General features: G+C 42.7%; 1 protein-coding gene across 4 annotated transcripts in view; it reads right to left on the reverse strand.

The window, feature by feature from the left end:
- AFF3 (ALF transcription elongation factor 3) overlaps window positions 1–25,763 on the reverse strand; it is a 339,352-nt gene extending 313,589 nt beyond the window's left edge. For 2 of the 4 annotated variants that reach the window (XM_064646294.1, XM_064646293.1), the window contains exon 1: window positions 25,435–25,762. In XM_064646294.1, coding sequence (XP_064502364.1) covers window positions 25,435–25,487 — 53 coding nt within the window. In that variant the 5' untranslated portion in view covers window positions 25,488–25,762. Of the gene's footprint in view, window positions 1–24,459; window positions 24,563–25,434 lie in introns of those variants that run through there. The other 2 variants (XM_064646295.1, XM_064646296.1) reach the window with 2 other exon arrangements.
- Window positions 25,764–26,891: the final 1,128 nt, after the last annotated feature.

Consider the following 26,891-nt stretch of genomic DNA (forward strand, 5'->3'; position numbering starts at 1 on the left):
GACAACTACAGCTAATGTATGAATTTCATAATTTCTGATGAAGATGTAGGCCACAGTCATAACTAACCATCAGCCAACTGGTCTAATTCCTTAGAAGTCAATGGAGCTCTACGAATTTACACCACTGTGTCTGGCCTGTAGCTTCCCACAAAGTGCATCTCTTACATTGAACTGAAATATAATATACTGCATGTCACCAGAGACCCAAAAGAAAAAATAATCAACTGTTCTACTTACTTTGCAGTTCACAAATAAGGTGAGCATTCTCCATTTTCATCATAAAATTCTGAAATTGCACCTAAGAGGTGGTTGTGTTTTTTTTTTTAATTTAAATACGTGTATACAGATTTAGAGGTCAAACAGATGGGTTTGGTAATCCCAGAGAGAGAAAGAAGGATGAAAAACTTTAAAAGTGCAACTATCAAATATTCATGCCAGTGGCATTCTGTATCTTCAGTGAAATTCTTGCTCTATATATGGAATAAAACCTATGCTTAAGCACATGAATCCACCAGCTATCAGTTTTGAAAGAGTTCATTACAATGTGAGGGAAAAAAACTCTACATTGTTAAATATATAGCAAAATATATTAAGAAAATAGGGAAAGAAGACATATTTCTGCATGTTCTTTGGCCTTTAAAAAATGACAGATCAATTTTGTTTTAAAAACAATCTTATTGTTCAAACATCTGAAGAAAAAACAGTACATTACCTTCAATCATATTTTCAAGTTCTAAGGTGATTTTATTAACTCCTTTTTATTGCACAGTTTAAATATTCTAATTGGCACACAGCACACTTGAAGTCACTAGATATCCATTAGACTTTAATGGGTTTGAAATGGTCTACAGTATTACGGGGCTGGCAGACCTACTGCAGTCACATTTACAATGATGCAAGGTAAGTGGGGCATAAAAACACAATAGTTAATGCCACTGCAAAAAAAAAAAAAAGCTTCCTCAGTTCCTTTGGCGGTTTTCCACAGGCAAGGACCAGTCTCCACAAGTGCTGATAACCAAAATAAGGTCTACAGGAGAGCGTAAGTAGGACGAGAGGAGAGGAGCAGGTCTGTAGAGCAACACAGCTGCTGCCCAGTGTGTGTACTGGGCTTCCTTCCACTCCATGAGCTGTGCATCCACCATAACAGCTTCCTTTATGAGACACTTACCCAACACATACAGTAACTGCCCTCCCTGCAGGAAGTGTGAGCCTTTGCACACACCAACCGCAGAGGTGATCCACCTTCCCTGCACTCCGAGACACCGCCACATCATGTGGGGAAAAAAAAGGAAAGTGATGCACTCTCCACAAGAAGGCCTAGTCTCCTTCTTCCATATCCCCCCGAAATCACAGATAGAGAGCACTTATGTGACTGATACGATTACATATTTATGCCCAATGTTGCAAACCTTGTTTGGCAAGGTAGTTCTTTTCCATAAAAACTGTCCCTGCAATGTCCCACATAGGGACCCAAATTCTGATGAAAATAAGAAGTTTATGACTGTGAGAAGCATGAAAGGAAGACAGAGACAGTCTGATATCAAGGAAAAAGGGAGGACTGGGCAGCTTTGCTTCTGTAAATGAGAAAGCCCTTCCCACTGACACACTGTAGCTGCGTAAATGAAAAGAAAATCTGAGTTCCATATGATAATTTTAAATTTAAATCATCTCCATGTGAGAGGTTTAAAATAACCCATGTTTTATGATACTCAGAAAATATTAATAAAAGCCTACAGAAATCTGGAGATCTGTCTGCTACTAAATAAATAATTCCCCTGACTCTACTCGCAGGGAAGTGCAAAGGCCAAGTGAAGATTCATCCTCTCTTTCCTTCTTCCCCTACCCAGCTTTTCAGGACAATTCAATGTGCAGGAATAATCATGTTCTTCACCAGATTCCTTTACTGAGTCAAAATAACCCATTCCACACTTTTAATCACAGAATCCTCCTTTTATCCTCTAATTATGAACCAGTGTCTGCTGAATAAAGCAGCATTGCTTGTAAATATTTTCAGGCACAAAGCAAGAAGCAAAGCCAGCTGAGCAATTTGGTAAGAAGGGAGGGGAACCTCCTGAATCTTCCATATTCCTGAGTTCCAAGTGATGAGACCATTTTTATTTGGGTGGTTTTACACAATAAATTTTAAACAGTAGTTGCTTAAGTACATCTAAAGGTTAAACCTTCAAGCAGCTAATCTGTATGTAAGAACAAGTAACTGTCAAATACTTAACCTTTTACAGATTAAAACTGTCTGCCTAACAGATGCGAAATTATCATTGTTGTAATTGTCGTAAGTAGATATCTGAGCATTTTCCAGAGATAAGATCTTTTTTTTTTTTGAGCAGTAATTTTATGCCTCAGGTCACTTGCGTGTTCATGGCTGTGATAAAACCACTGCTTTCCATAAGAAGTTATACGCCAGGACTTTATAACTGCTGTAGTGGTTTCCAGCACCAAAGTTATTGGTTGTAACGGGTAGTTTTAAATTACTATAAAATGAACTTGTAGGGTGACTGAAAATATTTTATTGTTCAGTTGCTGGAAGTGGTTGTATAAGTGAATTTTCACAATAGTATGGTCAGGGCATAGGAGAAGAAAATGCTTCAATTTCTGATAAGCTGTAAATATTACTACAAAATATTGCTCTTTGACAATATTTGATAGAAATACATGCAGTTACTAGAATATGCCTAGAATGACATTACATTATGTTGATCAGTTATAAGTATTACAGATATAAGAGAAAAATGTTTCTAGTATGATAATGGAAATGGAATTTTTTCCCATATGCTGCTTATATATAGCAGAGAAAACCAGCTTGACACCATTCAGCTATCCTGTGCAGACACATATGTTCATACTTGGGTATAGGTTTAGGCCCATGTCCTGCAACTAGACCAAGCATTTTCATCTTCAGTCACAGCAAAAGGTAATCATTAGACTATTCAGCAACCAAGTCAGCCTGTAAACCCAGGGTGTTACATTTAGACATGCAGGGTTTGTGGATATAGACTTCGGCTTGGCTCTCATCATGCTGCTGAATATGTGTTGGGAGAGGTGGCCTGCCTCAGACTGAGGTCCAGGCTCCACCTTCCTTTTCCCTTCAACTTTTTGTAGTTTTTTATCATTTTAGCTGTAAATATGAGGTATCAGGATTCTTCTGGTGCAAGATGCTGCACCAGGTCCAGCGCAGGCACAGCAACTGCCCTTCACGGACTCCTCCAGCTGCCACTCCCCTCACCTCTTCTGAAAGACTCATTTACTCCAGCAGGAAATCTCTTGCAAGCATGTGTTTGGGGCTCTACACCAGATATTCAATCTTACTTTTTTCCCGTCTATCAATTAAATACAGTTTTGAAACAAGAAATACATATCTCTTTTTTTCAATTTCTTGTTAACCCACGTTTGTTTCACAGATTGATATATACTGCATGGTCAGCAGGGCTTCCTTTGGAAGCAAAGTTTCAGACTGTGGTGTCTCCTTGCCATCTACTCTCTCTTCATGGCTGTTACTTTGAACCTGCTAATCGGTTTCAACCAAATCTGACAGAAGTTTCAAAAAAGTCCTACTGAAAATGAGCAGCTGTTTACGCAGTGCTAATAACTTGGTCCTTATCCGTGCCAGCTGATGGCAGCCAGCTGTCCATCAGCACACAAGCCCTGTTGAGTTCAAGCACAGCTCTGAAACTATCCCAGATCTGGGTCACCGAAGAGGAGCATGAGGGAAGATGCCATCTCTGTTAAACAGTTTATGCAGTGGGACTCCTGGGTTACAAGTATGGTGTAGTTTTGGTAATTCCACTGTTCAGGGAACCTGCTTTTTTTTCCTATCTAGATGACTAATAATAATAATAATAACTGAGTTCTAGCAACTGTCAGTCAGACCCTACAAGTATTCAAAGCTCAATCATTAAAGACAGAAAAATGAGGTTTTGAAGAGCAACAAAAACACCACCAATGAGCATTCATCCTCTTGCAAAGTACTCTGCAAATGATCCCCAGCACCCCGACTCGTCTAAAAGGGTGATGCAAAAGGTGCATCACCAGCACCTGTATGAGAGGTCATTTCCAGGACAGAGTGAGGCAATATGCACTGCCCTGCACTCTGCATCGATGCAGTTTCCCTACAGGTTTATTTGTGAGCTGAACTTGAGCAGAGAATGCCAGCTGTGCCATATTGTAAAGTGGATGTGTCATGTGGATTTATCCATACTTTGTCCATTAAGTCACCCTTGGGAATGAGCACTAGTTAGAACTCTCTGATAGATGCAAAGGGTTTTTATACAGAGGAAAGGAAAAAAAAGGAATACAGTGATTCCAAGAAACTGGAGGAAAAAAGAGAGGTATTATTAGCACATTGAAAGGCATCTGAAATACAAATTATTTTAAAGCACATCACTTTATATATCCTGTTAATTACATGGTTAATATTATGGAATCTGACAACTCCCCACTGACACCAGGACTATTGATGAGTTCCATTTTATGTTAGAAATTTCTCTCTTCTTGTGCAGAATTGCCTCTTTAACCTCTTTTAGTCCAATAAATTCACATTAAAATGTGACCAGGAGTGACAACCTTGGGAGAGGACTAACCTCTCCCTCCATCATATCATTTTAGCCCCAATCTCAAATTGGTACAGCACTCCCATAGCTATTAGCTCAGCTCTTCTCCTGCCTCCTGAGTAGATGAAGCAGTATGTCTAATTAATTTACAATCCTTAAGCACAAAGGTAGCTATCAGCAAAACTACATTAAAATCAAACTACCAATAAGGTAATTGTAAAATCATAATTTTCTGGGATGTTTTTACTAAATAGCATCTTAGCTTTGAGGCTGACTGTTTTCCAAAGTCTAGCCTTACAGCTACATGAAACTCAAATACTTCCTGCATTACAGTATACCTTGCTCTGTACAAAAAATAACCCAAACCAAACCAAACCAAAACAGATGCTCTTTAATACAGTGAAATGCAATTTAAAGCCAAGTCAATAAGATACTAACCTCTTATCCTCAAATGAGGACTACGCTATTCATCATGGGTTAGAAGTTAAAAATGAAGAGAACAGTTCTTGCCACGCATAATTCAAAGACTGTTGTCAAAAGCTTTCTGTTCATAAAAATGCTATTGGTTTTATTCAGCTGGCAAAAGCTGTACAGTATTCTAAGCAGCTCAGACAGATAGCTTTTTTAGCTATTCAGTTCAGAGCCAAATTTTCCTGAACAGCATAAGGACTTGATTTTGCTAATGTATACATGTTGCAGTGTACCCAGTTCCAGAAATAACCCACGTCCCTGAATGCAGGCTGGGGTCTAGGTAGGACACATGCTAACAGGCAGATTCCCTATTTTTCTTTGCACTCAGAGAGACAAGACACAACCAGCAAAAAAAGATTGCTGCACTAAGAAGCCCTCTGACAGCACAAAGCTCTGCTGCTGCCCAGCTCCCTACCTACTTCTCACTGATGAGAAAATACTAAATATTGTGGGTGGGAGGCAAGGGTCCCACTGCAGCACAGCAGCAATGGGCAAGATTCTCCACTGAGCTCCTGTCATCCTCATGAAATTCTTGGTTTTGCTGGAAACAAAATAGCTGAGGGACATGAGGGGCAACTAACCTTCTGCAGGCAACCATCCTCTCTTCCCCCTCTTGAGCCTGAGCAGAACAGAGATGAGGTGTGCAATCTGAAGTCCCCTTCACTTCCCCATTTTCTCTGGTTGTCAGACGAGTGATGCTTGACAGCAAACTGAAGGGTGTGGGGAGCCTTTTTTATTTTCTCATTCCCCTGAATAAACCCCTTTCTGTAACCATGCCATTCCTGCATGGTCAGGGGTAGCAGGAGAGGAGCTGAGCTCAATTGCTCTGAGGAGCTGTCAGAATCTTCCTTAAGGAGGGCAGGTTGCCAGCCTCTCAGAGCCAGTTACGAGGTAGCCAGGCCTCAAGCAACCCTCATTTCCCACTGTCACATTCCTGTACACCGTATCCTCCTTTCCCCTATGGCTGCACCTGACCAGCACAACCTAGTCCTAGACTTGGTCCTAGTTCTTCATGGTCAATGCAGCTCATGTAAAAGACAGAGAGAGGAAGTAGCATGCTGGACCAGACAGAGACTTCACTGGGACAGCCTAGAAGTGGCTGCAAAGGCACAGATGAAGCCTTAGGTGTGAAATCCTGTACTGTTTGCTTGGTGTTGTTTGGTGTGAGTGGCCCTAAGGAATGAGCATCTGCAGGAGGAACAGATAGAAATGTTCCTGCTGACAGGAACAGAACAGGATGCTTATTTGTCCCATCTTCCTTCTGGAAAGAAATTATCTGCTAATGCCAAAATCTGTGCACCATGCTTGTGCCTGCACCAGGTTGAGGAGTATCAGAGAAGCTGCCAATTACGGATATAGGCTATCTTCAAAATTTGGATAGAAGTTGTTAATTTTGACTGCTCTACCCTATAGTGGTACTTCTCACTCTTAGAATAAATGCCCAGTATTACATTAGCTGTATTTTAAATCTGTACAAGCAAATTCAGTTAAATAACTGCGCATATGTGTGTAATTTTCCACATATCAGTGCCAGCACCCTGCAGACTCTACAGCAGGCTACTCAGTTTACATACTCACGTATTTTGCTTGGTCACATATAGGCAAGCCCATAGTTACTGATATTCTTTCAGAAATCTGACCTGCTGTCTATTGGGAATTATTATAGGTCTCACCAGAAAATGCTGGATAGCGGATAGTTCCTGCATGAGAGCATGAGGACACGAATGCCTTTACCCTTATGTACTGCACATGCCTGTTCTCCAGGCACATACCTGGCAGGTGCAATCCAGACCTTCATTTGTCACTCAGACACCAGTAATGGGCTCTCCAGAAATACTCTAAATAGATTAGATTAGATGAGAGTTATCTTCTGTCTTTTTAGACCATCTTGGCATTAACAAAAAAAACTGGGTATATTTTCCAGGCAAACATGCTTTCACTGAAAAACTAAAAGATAGGACAAATGTTCCTGTCTCCTCTGAAATAACATTTACCAGCCCTTGCTAGAGAGAAGCAGCTGGCTTCAGTTAATCTGGTGGGGTAACAATAAACTTAATAAATGCAATGACATTAAGATCTAAACCTTCTTCTAAAAGACTTGGGTGAGCTGCACAGCTGGGTGCAGAGTTAGGTACCCAGCTCCCAAAAAGAATGTCACTGTGCTGCACTGGGTACCAAAGCTTCCCATAGGGAAACTGAGGAGAAGCTGGCACCAAAACAGACAGCTTCTCAACATCCAGAGGCTACATTGGGAGCTAAACCCTACACTGGCCAAAGGAAAATGTCAGAGAGAACTTACTGTTTTTGCTGTGATTAGACTTCACTGTGAAAGCAGGACTCACAGCATGAGTGGCCTCTTGGGCTTTTAGGTCAGGCAAGAGGGGCACACCTCTCTTTGAGAAGAAAACCAAAGGACGCAGCCAAGCACACTGTTTTGCCAACATTCCAACAGTTAAAACACCAGCATAAAAAATGGGAAGCCCAGATCCAAGTATCTCCCCAGCATGGGGTTCACATCCACAGATTCAGTCTGAAGGAACATGCTCGACTTTAGGTCAAAAGCTACTTCTGTAGCCTCCTTCACCACCCTCCCTGAAGCTTGACCCACCCAGTATGGATCTGGGAATGGAGAGATCACGGGACCAAGACTAAAGTGGTCGAAATATTCAGCTGGAAAAGGGGAGTCCTGATTTCCCTGGGTAGTATCATCCCAAAGCTATATAATGTGTGACATGCAAGCAGCACAGACAGTGTGTGGCCATAGCATATCCTGGACTTTTCCAGACTCTTATGTATCAGGCTAGCAAGTCTGCTAATCCCCAAATTGCTTCTAGACACATGTAGTAGCAAAGCTGGATCTAAGTCTAAATGTGCTTCTGCCAGAAAACATCATCATCTTGGGTGCCTGTTTGGGTCATGTGGGGTTTCTCGATCATGTGGTTTGCTATGTTAATTTTCCCTACATATGCACATAAACCACTATGTTGAACCTTCCGTAAAGAGGTAAAACTGAAGTAAGGATCTGCTTTGGTGGCACACCACTAGCTAAATTAATCTCCTGGCATAAACTTGCACTGCTTGGTTCAATGAACAAAATCAAAATCCAGCCTCCAAATAACAGAGGAATTTCTGGCTGATGTGTCAGTTGCTAAGCATATTAAATGACACATATAATGAAAGTGATTTTTAGTGGTTCGGAGAGATAGGCCACTAGTATGCTAGCACTGCATTCAGCTTCCAACCTAGGTATGTCTCCAGCCTGCTAACAAGCATACTTTGTGGATTTCTTGATGTACTTTGATCTTCCAGAACTGCTTGCTTTTTCTTTTTACTGAAGACCTAAGATTCTTCTGTGCTCCCTTAGTTTGTACTCCCCACAAGCAACGTCTCTTGCTTAAACTGACTGCATTTCCCAGTAATCACACACCTTAAATTACAGACTTCAGGTTAAGATGCATCACTCTATGAAGTACTGTACAATGTGCAATCTACTGACTTTCTATCCTCCTTAGGAAACACAGTCTCACAAAAGCCTGGCTCACCTCTCTCCTTTTGTGGTCCATGCCCACAAAAAAGGGGTGGCTTACATCCTCTGGGAAACTTTGGGCATAGGTACACAGCCCAGGCAGGCAGAGATCCCCAAGTTAACAGAAACCAGAGCAAGACTTTCACATGTAGCACCATGCAGCCCTATAGGCTCTGGTTTAGAAGCAGCATAGCTGTACTCACATGACGCTGAGCCCAAAATAGTTACTCTTTCCATCTGAAAAAACACAACTATGGACAAAGCTGATCAACTCAGATGTTTTTCTCTGTGAACACAGCTGAACTGCTTACAGACCCACTGACACAATGCTCAGAGCAACTGGTGCCAAGTATCGCAGACCATTACTTGAGGTAAATACAAACCCACTGATAATAATAATAATGTAATTTGTTTTTATCATTACCCACTGTGTTTTTGTAATGCCTTTCAATGCATCCAGTCCATATGAACTGTATGATGTCTTGGCAGTAAAATTATGCAAATTAATTTTGACACCCTTTCTCTGCTCTGCTCTTCTGTGTCCTTGTAATGTAACAGAGATTTTCTTCAGAGAAAATAGCTCTCTAAGCTCCTGTTGCTACGTCTCTACCTGCAATGCCACTGAACATGTCATATCCAGGCTCTACTTCATCCTCTGCTTAAAAAGTCCACAGTTATTTTCAAAGATCCTCTTTTTATCATTATGAGAAGGTCAGTTTCTGTTCACTTGAGTAAAAATATAACTGATACTACTTTTTGAGTGTTAAAACTATGTATCACAGACTAAGAAAAGCATGACGTGTACTCTTGTCCTATCAGGAAAAGACTGATACTACAGGTATCAAAACCTTGACCTGAACACATCCCATATTTGGTTGCATTACTTTTGCTTGATTGCTGAAACCTAAATCTTTGCTATATCATATTCATGAATGTGTCACGCCTTACTATGTCATTGTGCCAGAGACTCATTAAAGATCTACTCACAACTTCCTTCCTAATTTATATTTCTTCTATGAGTTGCTTTGATTTGAGAAATCTCTTTTGCAAAAGGAAAGATGCCCATTGTTTGGACTCTAAAAGGAAATGTAGGTGTTTAATTGGTGGATGTGGTTTTCATTATACTTTCTCTCTCCACCACAAACCCTTTTCATAAATTGTGACAAGTCTTTTGGCAGCCTGCTGTATCAGACTGTAGGTAGCTGACTTGATAAGCATGTCGCCCAGATGAAGAAAAACATGAATTCCCTCCAACTTTCTCAGAATTGCTAATTAGCTTAAAGGCAGTGTCCTTAATTGGCACAGAAAACCACTGTAAGAAAGTCCTAAGGAGACACAAGACTGTAAATCAATAGTATCTAGTGTCATTTGACATGCTTTCTGGTTTATTTAAATCAAGCTAGCATCTTTGCTCTGAATATAGTCCTTATTTAAACACAAGTGCAGTTGATTTACAGTCCAGTAAAGTCCCCTGCTTCATTTCTGTGCAGCCCATATCATGATGGCAAAGGCGGCTCAAGAGAAAGTAAAGAAGGAGATGTTTTCGTTTTTACAAAATCAGTCACCTACTCTTACAGCACTGAGGTCCTTTCCCCCTCAAATGAATACAGAGGTGGCGATAAAGAAGCACCACTCCGGTCTCTGTTGTGATTCTCTTCCTCCATTTCTCAATGAGGTTTGTTCCTGCTTCCACTTGGACCAAAATAAAATCAAACCCTTGTGTACATGCTTGGCGTTTCCAATAACCAAGTGGCAAGGAAGCATTTATAATACACAAGTTGCATATGGCTACCTTGTTTTACCTTACTAATGTAAAACTTAGTTGACATTGTTTATTAAGGGCAAACCACACCTGACCAATCTGGTGGCCTTCTATGAGGGAGTTACAGCAATGGCCAACATGGAAAGACCGAGAGATGTCATCTATCTAGACTTCTGTAAAGCCTCTGATACGGTCCCACATAACATCCTTATCTCCAAACTGGAGAGACATGGATTTCATGGATGGACTATTCAGTGGATAAGGAATTGGCTGGATGTACACAGCCAGAGACTTATGGTCAACGGCTCCATGTGCAGGTGGAGGTAGGTGGAGGTGGGTGAGTGGTATCCCTCAGGGCTCTGCCTTGGGACCCATGCTCTTCAGTATCTCCATCAAAGACACTGTCGAGTAAGATCGAGTGCGCCTGCAGTAAATTTGCACATGACACAAGCTGAGCAGTGCAGTTGACATAACAGAAAGACGGGATGCCATGAAGAGGGGCCTGGAAAAGCTTGAGAAGTGGGCCCAAGAGAACCTCATGAAGTTCAATAAGTCCAAATGCAAGGTGCTGCATCTGGGTCAGGGCAATCCCAGATATGAGTACAGACTAGGAGAAGAAGTCATTGAGAGCAGCCCTGCGGGCAAGGACTTGGGGGTTCTGGTGGATGAAAAGTCAGACATGAGTCAATAACGTGTGCCCTCAGCCCAGAAGGCCCAAACACATCCTGCGCTGCATCAAAAGAGGAGTGGCCAGCAGGTCAAGGGAAGTGATACTCTGCCGCTACTCTGCCCTCATGAGACCCCACCCGGAGCACTGCATCCACTCTGGAGTTCTCAACACAGGAAAGATGTGGACCTCTTAGAGAGGGCCCAGAGGAAGGCCATGAAGATAATCAGAGGGATGGAGCACCTCTCCTATGAAAACAGGCTGAGAGAGCTGGGGTTGTTGGAGAAGAGAAGGCTCCAGGGAGATCTCACTGAGGCCTTCCAGTACCTTCAAGGAGCTTATAAAAAGGAGGGAGAGGGACTTTTCATATGGGCAGACAGTGACAGAACAAGGAGCAATGGTTTTAAACTGAAAGAAGGCAGGTTTGGATTAGATGTTAGGAAGAAATTCTTTAATCAAAGGGTTGTGAAGCACTGGAGCAGGATGCCCAGAGAAGCTGTGGATGCCCCATCCCTGCAAGTGTTCAAGGCCACATTGGATGGGGCCCTGAGCAACCTGACCTAGTCAATAATATCCCTGCCCTGGTAGGTGTGTTGGAACTAAATGATCTTTACGGTCAATTCCAATCCAAACCTTTCTATGATTCTATAATTCTATGATTTTCCAGCACGGGAAGATATTTGGTGCCAAGTCAGTTGGCCTACAGGGCAGGGAGCAATCCCTGGCCTATTTTAGTACCTCTGCTGTAGCCTGGAGTTCACTATTTCTGACCATCCTCAGAGGTGGCAGAACAAAATGCAATCACACCATGGGACTACCAGGCTCCAATCTCTCCCTGCTTGAGATATTCTGACCTCCACAGCCCTCAGGAAGGTCCTCACACATTGACAGCTCTTAAGCTAAAGCTCTCCTTCAAAATCAAATGTTTTGATGGACACTGACAGGGTACTCAGTATGCTGATGCCCTGAAGTGGTAAGAGCATTCACCTGACACACACAAAATCTTCATGTAAAGAACTGGAGAATAGATTTGAACTTGTGAGGAAACAGAAGTATAATTTGCAAAAAATGCCTAAGTTAACAGAAAGAGCATCTTTATGGGTGTTGGGTTGTTTATACTTTCAGGGTTGTATCACTGCTTGAATGAGTACAGGCACACTAAAAAATGATGCTTAAGCTTTAGTACCCTATGTGTCCCGCTCCCCCTGGATATGCCCTAGAAATGCTGATATGAAAAGAAAATGTCAGCAGTTTTGCCAGGACTCCCAGGCAAGCCAGTCACGGTGGAAGCCTGACATCCAGAAGACCTGGAAAACTGCCAGTTTGTGCACAGCATGTCCATCCTGTATGCCGGCATTCAGGTGCCTCAGAATTATTATGCATGTGCAGATCACCTGATTTATTGCCAGGGTTTATTACCAGGTGCAGCAAGGCCAGCAGCATATTCAGAAAATGCTGGATTTACTGCACATACACAGGACATCTGTGAGCGCACACAATCACCTTTTCTCCTGAGACTTCCTTGGAGGAAATATGGGAACCACATTCAAACTTCTGGATTCACTTTGGTTCTGTACTTGTCTGCAGACAGAGACAGGCTTCTGGGATAAAGTAAATGCAGCTACTTTAGCATACTCTTAGCATGTATTGTTAGAAAACTTGTTTATACTTTCCAATCCTCCAGAGACAACTGTGAGCGGATGAGGGCGAACTAGCAGCATTTCAACAGAGCCAGCCTGCTTCTCTACCAACCAGCAGATACATTAGTGCCTAATGTTATGATGACTTCAGCTTTAATAGAGGACTTTTCTGCCGCCAACCAAAGTACAGTATAAGCAACACTGTAATTTTATTAGCTGTTTTTGCATGTGAATGTGTGTTGAGCAAAGGAAAATACCTGAGTTACGTATTTGTTCAAAAAATCAGAATTCCGTTTTCTTTAAGACTTTTAATGAGAGGTACATTTCCAAGTAATTTCTGAAAGTGGGAATTAGGTATATTTGACTGGCATTCAGGTGTAGGCTCCAAGACTCACTCTGATCCAAAGCAGCAGAACTGGAGTAGTATTCCACAGTAGTACTGTAATAGGTATATTTAATTAGTTCCCATTGGTGCCACATGTAGTCTGATGAGGTGCTGAGTGCCTTAAAGAATACCCAATAGTTATCAACATGTGTTACTGAGACTTACCTTACCTATCTACTGAATTCTTTGGCTAAGGGCATTTTTCTGCTGCTATACATGCCTCCGTTTGCACAACTGGATTTCACAGATGAGAGCCAGCTCCAGCTGAGGTGCTGCAGCAAGCAGCATATCCCAGGCAGGGTGCTTTGACAATGAGGCTCTTTTCTTCACAGTTCTTCACTGGTTCCCACTTTCCTCAGCATGAAGGACATTTGTGGCCTATCCTCATCATTATGAAACATCAGTACCAGAAGTTATTACAAAAAGGCTGACGCCAGTCTTCTCTTGACCCATTAAGGCAATTCACTCTCCAAGTTTCCAGCTAACCCCTTCAGGGTATTCCTGTGCTGTCACTCATACTTGGGAGGAGTCCTCATAAACACGCTCAAAATCACTTCATTGATCCTTCTGAGGTTCTTAAAAAGAAAGTTCTTGGCTTTCCCATCATGTTTACACTCATGCACTTGGAAGCAGTGTCAGGCTCGTGGCTTGCTGTAACCACTGTCTATTTGGATTATTAAAATACTCCAGTCTTTTTTCGCTGACCAGTTTTGCCTTTATCCATAATTCTCCTTTGCCTGTCACTGTCTGCAAAGTTTTTGGTCCCGCGACTGGCTGTGTGTCCCAAGTCTCCACATCTCTTAGTACAGCAAATCTGGGTCCTTATGTAGATGCAAAGTGCAACGGTAACACACCTGAATAACAACAGCAACAGGCAGTAGGGTAAAATAACACAGCTGCCACTCTGTTACGGAGTCAGTGCAGAGCACTAGCCATTCCAACCTATCAATGAAATACAGTTATGATGGGAACATGAGGAGTTTCATTATTATTTCTATTGGGGTAAAGAGTTAGGATGTTGACTCTTCTGGGAAATCTTCACTGTAATTTATTTTCAAAGCATCAATGCTCCAGAATTAACTGTAACTTTCATTAATTGACTATTTTTCTTCCTCCTTTTAACCCATATAACAATTTATTACTTTTCTTTTTTTTCAGCTATATGTTACTTTGCTCTGTGTGTGTGTGTGTCCTAGAACTCATTTTTCTAGTTACTTTGACAAACCTGACATCTTGCAGCTGTTACACATCTTGTTTCAATTACATCTCTAGATAAAAAGAATTCTTAAAGCCTGAAGGCTGCAGATGGCTTCTCGGTGAGGGGTTAACTCCAGCTTCATAATAAAGCCTTTTGGGGGTCTCTTTTCTTGGGCTGTTCTCTTCAGTCTGCTTCTTTTATGCTCTTCTAATTTTGCTATCTCACTCACTATGTCCCACATTCCTTTCTTGTCACAGGCAAGGAAATGGAGCACAAGTGTCCATCCATCCCTACCTCCTTCCCACCCAAAGGTGCCAGCAGGGATGGGGAGGGGAAGACAAAGAATCTGTCACTTAAACCTTATCTCCACATATCATGCAGGCTGCTTATGGCAGGGCACAGCTGAATGACCACAAATCAGTGGAGTGACAACTCGAACCACCACTAATCCCTAATAAATTCTGGACTGTCCCACATATTTGGGAACCTCCTGACAACTGGTGATGGTCTCAGCATCTGGCAAACCACTTGTGTTTAATTGGGTACCCTGAGATATTTACACTATGCTTAATGGTTACAGAAGAGATTGATCACCCCATTCTTGATATCTATCCAAAAAGGGTATATAAAATCCTTTGATCTTGCTAAGACAGCAAAACATGTCGAACCATCAGTTATGTAAAGGTGGTTGTTATTAATTTGAATACTGCACAGAGAGGAAAGAACAGAAGTACCATATAATGAGATATATTAAGACTACAAAAGAATTAAGTGAAGCCGTTACGTTATGAATCATGATTTTATTGTTTAGCAGTCAGCTCTTGATGTAATTCAGATAATAATGAATGGGCTAATTCCTTCCACTTTTATTCAGGCAAAACTTCCATTGACTTCAAAGAGAAAGTTGTCCAAGTCAGGACTGGAGACTGCCACATCTATCCCATTATTTGCAAATGCTTTTTTGAATATAAAGTGTTCCTTTATAATGGGCTATTGCCAATAACACTAACATTTACATAATGTAAAACTCTTACATAAGAATCTTTCACGTTCAAAAAAGACTTTTTATTCTTATTGCAAACTGCCACATTAAAAGTTCTTCTGCTAACCCTAGTATTTATTAAAGTATAGGAACATATGGACTTTCTCAGTGCACCATTTCAACCATTTTTCCTTCTGCTCAATATTTTTATTTCATTTTACCAACACTTTTTTATCAGGCAAATGCATTATTTATTGATTATTAGCAAAGAGATGATTTATTATTGCAAATATTTCTTTATATCACAGAATAGTGCCAAAAATGGGAAAATGTGCTAAGCCTTGTTACATTTTAACAGATGCCAGGAGTATTTGAGGAAACAAATTAATAAATAGTCCTACATCACTGTTTCTCTCACTCTATAGTTCTGTTTATAAGTTAGTACCCTATAAACGTTTCAAATTGGTACTTTTAAGTAACTCCTAAAGCAACGCCTCAAAACTTGAAAAATGGGCTTAAGCATAATACTTTCTATTTTGATCAGGGTAGGACTCTTCAGGTTTCTGACAAAACCACAAATTTTTTCTCTGATTATAAAGTATGCACTTCCATCTGGAACTTATTTTGATATTGTGAATCTTAATGCCTCAGAAAAGCACACAGAACAATGGATGGGCACTATTTGATTGTTTTAAATTGAAATTAATTAATTATGAAACAGCTGCAATCATCTAAATTACTTATTTCCCCTTTCAGTGAAAATGAATTTACAGGCATTTGCAAAGCACACAAAAATAAAGAGAGAGACAAGGAAGTCTATAAGAAGGGAGGTCATGTAAAATAGTCTATGATCTGTATTTCAAGAAAGTAAATAATTAATAACTCCAAGGAAGCATATTAGGGATTGCTCATTCTATTATACAGACACACTGAGCAGCAAAATGCTTTAAATCTCAACAACAAATACAGTACAGAACTCTGTAGAGTTTACCTTTCCAGATAATCATTTTTTCAGCTGAAAACAGTGATCTTTTTCACATTACAACCAGACTGTGACTTGAAAGAAGCTTCTCAGTCATTTAGTCAAGACAGATGAGCAATGAGTGTTAGAAAAGCTACCAAGGCATCAAAAGATCTACAGTCAAGGCCATTAAAGAATAGCTAATCTGCTCTAGTTCTAATTCTCTCCTAATGGGTTTCCTTAAATGTGCTTTACATCAGCTGTAATTAGTTCAAGATACTGCTACTTATACCCTTCTAAGAACAACAATTAAAAAAAGTGTTGCATTTATACCACTTGGTATGTAATCATGCTCGTGCAGCCACGCACCCAAGTTGGTAAGTTCTTATACAGTGCAAGGCCTTGAAGAGTGTCATAAGGAGGTAGTTTGCTTGGATCTACAAAAGCCAGTGCAGCTCTAGCAGCAAAAGCATTTAGCTGTGCTTTTCTTTGTTGGGGTTATCTCAATGCCATTTCACCTCAGATGTTGCAAAGTCATCTGTACTAAATAGCCAGGGATACATTAAGCCACATAATCATGGCTAGGCTTCACAAATAAAGATTTGGGAAGAGCTCTACCCACATGTGCTACAAGCACCCTGGTGGCTAAAAAGGCCAATATGAGATAGACAAGTCCAGTTGCAATTAAGCCACATATATTGGTAACATGTACATTTTTCCTATCAATGCTATGGGTTTGGAACAGATTTTCACAGCCAGTGGCAGTGACCAAAAAACAAACAAACAAACGAACCCCAAACCCTTGCCCCTTTTATGTTAGAGCATGAGTGGGTTTTGAAGGGATTCACTCCTTCTTAGAAAAAGGAAACATAAGAAATTGTGAGAAGGTTCCAGGGAGACATATTAGCACCTTCCAGTACCTAAAAGGAAGCAACAAGCAAGTTGGAGAGGGACTTCTTACAAGGGCATGGAGTGATAGGACAAGGGGTAGTGGCTTTAAACTGAAAGAGGGTGGGTTTAAATTAGGTATTAGGAAGAAATTCTTCACTGTGAGAGTGGTGAGGCACTGGCACAGGTTGCCCAGAGAAGCTGTGGATGCCCCTTCCCTGCAAGGCCTGTTGGATGAGGCTTTGAGCAGCCTGGTCTAGTGGAAGGTGTCCCCACCCATGGCAGAGGGATTAGAACTAGATGATCTTTAAGGTCCCTTCCAACCCAAACCATTCTATGATTCTACAATACAGGGTGAAAGGGGCAAAACTCCACAAGCTAGCTGCAAACTCACTGGCAAAACCAGACATAGAAGACAAAGAGGTTATACTATTTCAGATCAGTTGGGATCGTGGTGCTTTTCTTGCAGGAAGCCTGCATAAATGGACTAGCACACAAACACCTTTTGTATTAAGAAATTCCTGACAGTCTTCAGGCCTAACTGCAAAGAAAGAACATAGTGATACTGATTTACTCTTTAAACTGGTTACATTTTGTTAACCCAAGGTCATCATCCTGAGAAAATGTTACCCTCTCCTTACCAAACACAGATGAAGAAATGCACGCGTAGCTTTTATTGTTACTTTGTCCTCTAAAACAGTTGATGACATGACAGGTCCCCTGCCTACCTATGTCAGAAACAAAAAATGTAAAACAGCGTCTTCTTTTGGACGCATATCAATATAATTATCTTCTCCAGAGTATCTCTGTCAACAAACTGTTCATTTTTGCTGGACTGAGGTTCAACCACCTACTGCACTTGCTGTTGTAAGACAAAGGAGCACAAAAACATTAAAATTACATCATTCCCTCCTAAAATCGACAGACCTGAAAGACAAACCCTCCTGGTCAATCACAAACAGTCAATGATAGAAAGAATCAATTTTGTCTTGGTGCATCACTAGGAGGTAGACACCATTTAGCATCATCAGAAAAAAAGCTAACCATCCCCCAAAGGAGGTTTAAGAACATCTGCCAGCACCTGTACATCAGAACAGGCTCCCCAAAACCTTCACAGTGACCAAAACAAAGGCGGCAAGGACAGAAACAGGCAGATAGGTAGTTGGAGAGACCACTGCTGGGATGACTTTTGAATCTGAACCATGCAAATGCATACTTCACCAATGTTTTTTCCTCCTGATCCATCTCGCTGTCATATTTGCATTTTTCTTACCACCACAGGTCATCGTAATACCTATCACCTGGACTGCACCATCATGGCAATGCATGAGCTAGGGAGGACATGAGTTTCTTCTTAACAGATTTCAACGTGCAACAAGAAGTGATCACAGCTCAAAGCAATCAAAACACACTCAGCAAAAGAAGATGCCACCTTTATCCTCTATTTGCCCACTCCTGCCATGTAGTCAAACCAGGCTAAGCCACAAACCACTCTTTCTTTGGTCTAAAACATGTGAAAACAACCACACAGAAAGCCTGGGTTACATTAAGAAGTTGTGCAGCTTTGTCAGATATAAACCCTCTTATTTTAAGTACTTACAGTTGTGGATCATCTTTATTGAGAAACAAAACACAGTAACAAAAAGCTTCTTAGCAAAGATTTCTAGTCCCTTCTGCATAATTTTAAGTGTTTCCTGACTGCTGAGACCACCACTGCTGCGTTGGAACTAATTTATTTTTTCAAAAATACACAAAGGATCTCCAAGGATAAGTTTAAATTGCATTCCTACTGTCATATTTCCCAAGGTACATCCATATCCAAGTCCTTGGTACATGCATGCAGGTTTAAATCTTCCTAAGAGGATAGAACACAGTCATCTTAAGTCACTAACACTACTTTTTGCTTGCTTAAAGTACTAGAAAAGTTGAGATATCAAGCTGTAAGAGAGGAACACAGGTTATGCATCTTTATTTTTGAAATTATACAGAAGATGTTTAGTACAGAATATTAATAATTGTCATCACGTTCATTTAACTGTCACTACAGTTCATTCGCTCTTTAAGTATAGATCTGTAGTTACCCACAAATTATTCAGAAACTATATAGATACCTGAGTATTCAACTACAAATGTCTATTTTTGCTCTCCTGGGGCCTTAGGCAGCACCAGCAACTACAACCAATGTCTTAATACTGATTTTAAGAGAGAGAAGACTAGTGAGTAGCCCTACTGGTAATGATGTGAACACAGTGGATTTGGCTGGCATGGGGACCAGCGGGCTCCCTGGGAGCAGTCAGCAAGCAAATCCAGCTTGCAGCAGCAGCACTGAAACAGTAATTCCCACTCCCCAGCAGGGCAGGGTTTACGAAGAGCTAGTTCTGTTCAAAACCAAAAAAGCTTTCCCTTTTCCTACTTTCAGTTTTCCACAAAGAACTTGGGGGTTTTCCCTGGAATTAGCCTTAATGCTAACCACCCCATGAGTTTCCTAGTAAATATCCTTTTGAAATCTCTTTTTGTGACAAGGCCACTTCACAGTTACAACCTGATCAGTCTGTCAGATGTGACATCATCTCACAGAGAATTTAACCTCCCTGATTTCCAGCTGTATGTGGTATCAGTTTTTCTTCATTTCTATAGATTTTAATTTATTACTCCTATTGTTAAAAATGTTATGACCAGACTGTAAAGTATCTCTCTTTTTATCCATGCTTTGTTGTTTCCTAGTTATAAATATGATGCAAATGGATTAATCTGTTATATAAGGTTAAAACCCTTGCAATTAAACAGTTGCTGTCTTCAGTGAGAGTGTTGTGGAGTTGAGTATGATGTCATTGCTAATATACAGATGACAAGATGTTCCCACAGCTAGTATTTTTGGGCTTAAAACTTCCACTAGTTTTAAGAAACCTGGTATTTTCCTCAAAATATTCACATAAAATGGGAAATGCTGTATGCATCTCATGCCCTCTTCTGAATCCTTCTCCAATAACCCAGTATGGTTTTTGCCTCAACTTCTGATGAATGCATCCCCAGAGGAGCACAAATCTACAGGTCTGAGTGTCAAAATGAAAGCCCAAAGGACTGTTCATCTCTAACATCACACAATTGGGCATGGGTGCTCAAACAGTCCTCAGGGAAAGAGATGAAAACACATCCACTGTCCTATTGGCATATCAGAATTTTACTTATTACACAAAAACAAAGCAGAAGTTTAGAAAACTAATTATTCTTTTAAAAAAAAGGTAACTGAGTACTGTGAATTGGGGATGATGGGCCAGATTCTCATCTGATATAAAGTGACAAAGCCTCTGGATTCAGTAGAGACTTAAAGCAAGAGAGGAGGACATGGTACATTACACACAGCAAATGGGCATTCACACGTCACAGCAGATGTGTTTTTAAAATATTATTATTCAGTTGATGTTTATAAAGTATTATGACCATGAAAAGCTTGCTCCTCTTATTATTTATAATGTTTTAGCACATACAATATGTTCAGTGCTGTAAGAAAAAGAAACTTAAACAATAAAAGCAGTTCCTGACCCAAAAGGCTTCCAGCCTAAAAAACAGGCATCAGGAAGAGAGAACATGCTGTGAAAGCAGGAGAAGGGAACAATCTATAGTTATCATTTGTGTTATTCTTTGCTCACAACTTATAATCATCACAGAAAGAACAAATTTTTAGATAGGATCTCAATGAAGGGAAGGTGGTAACTGTGAGGTGAGACTGGGAGGAAGGCAAAAAGGGAAACACCACAGAGAGAAATAAGAAGGGGACAAAGATTATTTCAAGCATTATTGTTTGAAAGAGTCCAAGAGCTAAAGAGAAAGAAATGAGGGGCAAAGTCCAAGACACAGGCTGAACTAGATGTGTAAAGGAGATGGGAGATAAAAGAAAACACTAACTTAATGCTTTTTTTTTTTTTTTGTGAGAGGGAGGTCTTATTGCTGAGTATTGTCTGTAAAAACGTTAAGCTGGTCCAGCCTGTCCCATACTGAGAGAATGGCTGGAGTGACTGTTTTCCCCCAAAGTAACAGTAAGGAGCTATCTGAAAAAAACATCTTGATCTTCTACTTTGACTGAAGAAGCATATGTGGAAGTAGCTTTCTAAAACTGTCTCTAGTAAACACTGTGCAACATACGGAAAAAAAATCTTGCCTTACACAAAGTGTAGTGACTAAAAGCTAGACAACCTGGGATCAAGAAGTTACAAAAGGTTCATTTATAAGACTGCTGGATGTCTGACCAGTTTTTGTTAATAGCAACTTCCAAACAAAACTCTCATTGACTTCAAATGGAGCAGGAACAGACCCAAAGATAGCAAATGAACTAATAATTCAATATGTGGTCTGTAAAACACACTGGGCCATCTTATACTGTGGCATTTGATATTGATCTCAGCTTGGAAGCTATACAGCTATACATTTTTTACATGACTATCCAACCCCTACAAAACTGATGCTAACTCAAAACTCACAGAAGTATCAGATAAGTACCAAATAAACCAATTACATACTTGGCTTCTTTTACTTAAACAAACACGGTTTCATTTGTGGCTAACAAATATCTTACATTCAAGATTATTTTCTTGTTTGGTACAACACAGTAAGTGCTTTAATATATCTGCTAATTGCTTTTAATGAATGGGGAACAACTCTGCCTACACGTGTTATTTCATCAGCATGCGAGGAGAGCCTTTACTAACTGGTCTTCACCGGGGCTATCACTGTGCCTGAGCACAGAGTTAAGGAACTGGCTGAATTTTGTTCTAGATTTGTTACATAAGGCAAATAACACAAATGCCTGTAATGCAGAACTAGTCCTGGCACTCATGTATAGTATGTCTTCTGCTGCAAAAGAGGCATATAAAACACGTCTGAGATTTTCCATCTCTTTTTGTCCAGTGTAAACAAATGCCAAGCTGTAAGACACTGGAGAATCCACATCCTTGAGTCTGGACAAGTAAAACTACCCATGCAGTGCACAAACAAATGCACGGAGAAAGAAAAACAGGAGATGGAGCTGTGGTTTGAAGTCATTAGTGCCCTGTGTTCAGGATAACTGTGTTAGTCAGGAGTAACAACACCTTGAATTAAGTTGGGCTGATCACCCCAAAGTGTTCCAGAAAAAGCTTACCAATGGGCACAATTTTTGTTTATGCCACAGATTGGCATGTTTTCTTAAAATTTCTATTTGAGTTTGTGCTCAGCTTTCACTATTCGAATTATGGTTGTTTTCTGGGAAGCAGAAGTGTTATTGGCATCAACACAACCTTGAAAAACTACTGTTTAGTAAAATACAGATTACAATATTCTCTCATTGCAGTTTACTAGTTAAATGCTGTCTTATACCCATTATGTGACATATTACATTTTCTATGCTATAGCAAAATAAAAGACATAGCATGTATTAATTAGAGAAAAAATTCATTAATAGTATAATAGTAACAATCAATGAGAATTGATTAGCATGCTGCTGTTCATTTGGAAACCCCTTCTGATTTTCCAAGAATATCTCAAGTCAAAGAAAGCACTTTGGAACAGCACATTAATATTTAATTACCGTACTTTTAAGCAAAATGTTCACCAAATACTGCAAAAAGTGGATTTTCAGTCATAAATTAAGTGCACAAATTGCCATTATGGCTACATTCAAAAGAAAAGAGGACAACATTCATTCTTGCTGCAGAGAAAATTAAGTCTCTAAGTGTTGCTCTTTGCCATGAAGTACTTTCTATCTATGTAGTATATTTTATTTCCCTTATTGGCAACAACTGCACAACTTTGAAGGCATCCTCACAAGCCTTCAGAGCTTAACATTATCATAACAGCATTGTTTTCCTTAGTGTAGTACCAAATTCAAACCAGGTTTCTGGAGAACGTCCATAACCTGCCCAGTGGTGAGTGGGCAGGACAGCAGGAGGGCAGCGTGCAACAGGCACCTCACCTGCAATGGGAGACTGACCGAGGGCCCCGAGGCACTGATGGCCTTCACAACAGACTTTGGAAGGCCTCACTAAGCAAAAGTAAGTTTTTATTTATTACTGCTTGTACAACTTTTCAAAACTGACTATTTTGAACCATTTGCCAAAACAGCTGCTTCACAATGAACTTCCAGCCCATGATCTCAAATACTCCAAGCTAAAGCCACTCAGCACAACCTAGTGCCCCAAAAGGACTCAGACACAAAACAGCAAATACCTGCAAACCCCCTGCTCCCCCCTCACTAGGCACTGTTCTGGGCAATTGTGGGGTTCAACCCCTACAAAAGGGTGAAAGTTTAGCAATGAACATAGGCCTGCCACTACATAATGGCTTTTCACATACTTTTTGAAGCCCTTCTGATGAACTCAACTTCTAAACTGCAACAATTATAGAGGGAAAAACAATAAGAGCTACGAAACCACAAGATCACCTGCAAGTCAAATACAGGTATTTTTAAGCAGACAATTTAGCTTGAAAACAGTTCATGCCTTTTGGACCTGTATGGGAGCTTCATGGCAACCAAAGTCATTTGAATGTGGCTCCACAACAGTCAAAAAGCATGCTAAAAATGTTATGAGAAGGAGCATCTGCCAGCCTAAAGCCCAAATGTCCCAGAGTTACATCATTAGTTTTTCAAATTCATTATTAACTCAAATAGCCAGCTTGTGGAATAACCTAATGGACAGCCCACTTTTTCTGGAAAAAGGAAATTCCCCCAAAGTTTGTCTTCATTCAAGAAGAAAAGGAAAAGCATTCAAATGTGTAAAAGTATTATTTCTCCCTTTCTCGTTTATTAGAAAAAAACGTGTAATTTAATCATAAAACCATGCATACAGACTGTAAACTTAAAATCAGGCCAGAGATAAATGTTATTGTTTGGACATAAACTGCATATTAGTATTTATAATTGAAACGAGGATATAATCTTGTGTCATAGCCAGAAATACTATAACTAAAAACTTGTATGGGGTAGTAACTAATTTTGTATTATATGTACTCTTTAAAGTTCCCACAGCAATGTAAAAGTTTTATTAGGCTCGATATGATCAATGTATGCATTTATAAGCACCCATATTATGCAGGGCAAGCTGTTCTCGTCATCCTGAGGTCCTTTTGTAAGAAGCGGCTCAACTAACGGGACACGCTGGTCCGGCTTATTTCGCTACACCTGCCACCGGGGACGTAAGCCGGCGCTGTCGAACGCGCACCCTACTGACAGAAGCTATAGATCATGTATCAAGGTTTAAAACAAAACGCACACCGGTAACATGTCAGGCAAAAGTAACCTCATCACCCCGCACTCCCGACCCGGCCGGCCGAGCGCGCACTGCGGGCGCTGCCCCGGCGGAGCGCACCCCGCCCCGCCCCGCCAGGCACACACCGCCTGCCCACGGCGCGGGGGGAGCGGCGGGGCCCCGCTGCATCCCACCTGCGTCCCACCGGGGGCTTCGCCGGTATCGCGTATCACCGCGGGCTCCCATCACGGCATCGCCCCGGGGGTCCCGGCGCGGCCCGGGGGCTCCTCCCCGCACACCGGGTGGCTCCGGCGGTGAGCGGAGCGCGTCCGCCCCACCCCGCGGACCCCACACGGACCCGACGGGAGCCCGCCGCCCCAGGGCCAAGCCGGCGGCGTGGAGCGGCGGCCGCCCGGGGGCAGCGTGCTTCCCGCAGCAAACTCCGGGACTTGGCAGAGGCAGCAGCTTGGGGAGGTGGTGCGGGGGGGAGGGCAGCGCTTCCCACCTCCAGCCGCTAATGACATTTCTAGAAATTGTTTCCCCTCCTCCCTGGCAGCCCCGCACCCGCCGCTGGGACGGGGGTGAGCAGGGGGAGGTCAAGGGCATGCAATGGGGGGGCGCAATAAAGACAGTCCGGGAGGGAGTTGCAGGGAGTAGGGGGCGAGGAGGGGATGGTTTTAAAGGGGTGTGCGGGAAGAATGGGTGATGAGCTACGGGAGTGCAAACCGGGGTACCAGAGGCGGGTGAGCACAAGGTACTATTGGGGGGGGGAGGCGGCAGAGGGGCGAGTGCAGGAGACCTCCGCCCTCAGCCAAACACCGCACTCACCTCCTGGATCCACTCTGGCAGCCAGGGGATCGGGGTACCCTTCCCTCTGCTCCTGCCGGGCCAGCAATGCTGGGAGAGCAAGTGGCAGGAGAGACACCTCCCGGGGTACTGCACCCTCTGCTAATGCACCCGCTGCCCCAGTTATTGCACCCTCGAGCCAGTGTACTCCCCTTATCACACACCCACTATTACTGCACCCCACATTTATTCCACCTCTCTAGGAAAGTGGACACCCATTCCAAATTATTGCACATCCCCCAGTTATCACAACCCTTTAGTAACCGCGCATCTCCCGCAGCCCCTCTGTCCCCGCGCCTGGGGGAAGCAGGGGCACCACTCACCATAGAGAGTCCAGGTCCCACTCCTGAAGGAGAGCTAAGTCGAAGCTGTCCATGGTGAGCGATGTTAGCGCCGGCGCGCTGCAACCACACGGCGTCCGGGGCGCATCGTAACTGCACCGCGGGCAGGGCGAGGGCGCGGAGCACCCCCGGCGCTGCCGGCGGCCCCTCTCCGCACACGCGCGGGCAGGGACGGACCCCCACGGCCACCTTCCTCCCGCTTCCCCCTAAAAGGAAAGCAAACACGCTCCCCCCCAAAAGCGAGCACACGGTGCCACTGCTCTTGTGCGAGCGGCGCGGCTGGGCTCGACTCGCCTGGGCTCGGCTCGGCCGCCGCCGCCGCGCTGCGCTCCCGCCCCGCTCCCCCGCGCCTCCTCCCTCCCACCCGCGCGCCGGGAGCGCGGCCGAGGCGGCGCCCGCCCCGCGCACGCTGCGCCCGCGCAGCACCCGCGCAGCGCCCGCTCGGCGCGGGGGGGGGGGGGGGGGGAGGGGGCGGCACAGCCCGCCGGGCACCGGGAGTTTGCGAGAACTTGCACCCCCAGTGTAGGGTTTGGCCCGCCGGAGTTGGGTTTGGGGTAGGGGTTTTCCCCGTCTTCCTCGTCCTCCTTCTAGCCGGTTGCCCTCGGGTGGGCCACAGCACCCCGACTGACGAGCACCTCATGCGTGGCGTGCACCAGGACGTTCAGCAGAGAAACACTAAGAAGAAACTGTGATATTTATTGTGGGATGCGGCCATGGCCCCCCACGGTGTCCGCGGCCCCCTAGCACTCTCCACAGTTGAGGTGGCTCAAGGCCTTTATACAACGATTCCTCATTAGATGTGTAATAAACTGCACCTGTGCAAGTCTCCATCTCCACGCAGGTCCACCTAGAGCTGCGTAGCTCATTAAAGGTCCCTGAATTGCATGAAACGTTTAAAAATGAGTGATCTCTAGTTAAAAATACAAGTACCAATCATCAGCGTTTGCCACCCAAAGCGAGTCAGACGCCTCACGCTGTCCATCCAGCCTGCGTGAGGCACTGGCTGTGATATCTGGCTGGCCAAGGGAGGCAGGCGCTCCTTATTTGTAGTTGCTGAATCACATTAGGAGAGGTTAACGCACATTAAATACTTTCCAGAATGTTGAGCTTTTCAGCTAAGCAGTGAGTAGCTGCCAGAGAAGTGCCATGTCATCGCAGACGGGGAGAAGAAATGTGCAAAATCTGTGATGAAAAGAGGGGGCTATTCATGCAACAGCGCCAACGCGAATATCTGCAGAGCAATCCCACACTGGGAGATCCCTGCTCCTGGAGACCAACCCAATCCAGCTGGCAGCTGGTTAGGGACACCCCGATGTGCGTGGCACCCTGGCAGCCCAGAACAAGAAAATACTTGTTCAGGCTCAAGTATTTACGCAGGCTTCTCGTCTGATTTTGTGACTATGTCATTTGTTTCTGAGTTAGTTCGATTTAATTTAGGG

This window comes from Pseudopipra pipra, chromosome 2 (assembly GCF_036250125.1).
Source record: "Pseudopipra pipra isolate bDixPip1 chromosome 2, bDixPip1.hap1, whole genome shotgun sequence".
NCBI classification, from domain to species: domain Eukaryota; kingdom Metazoa; phylum Chordata; class Aves; order Passeriformes; family Pipridae; genus Pseudopipra; species Pseudopipra pipra.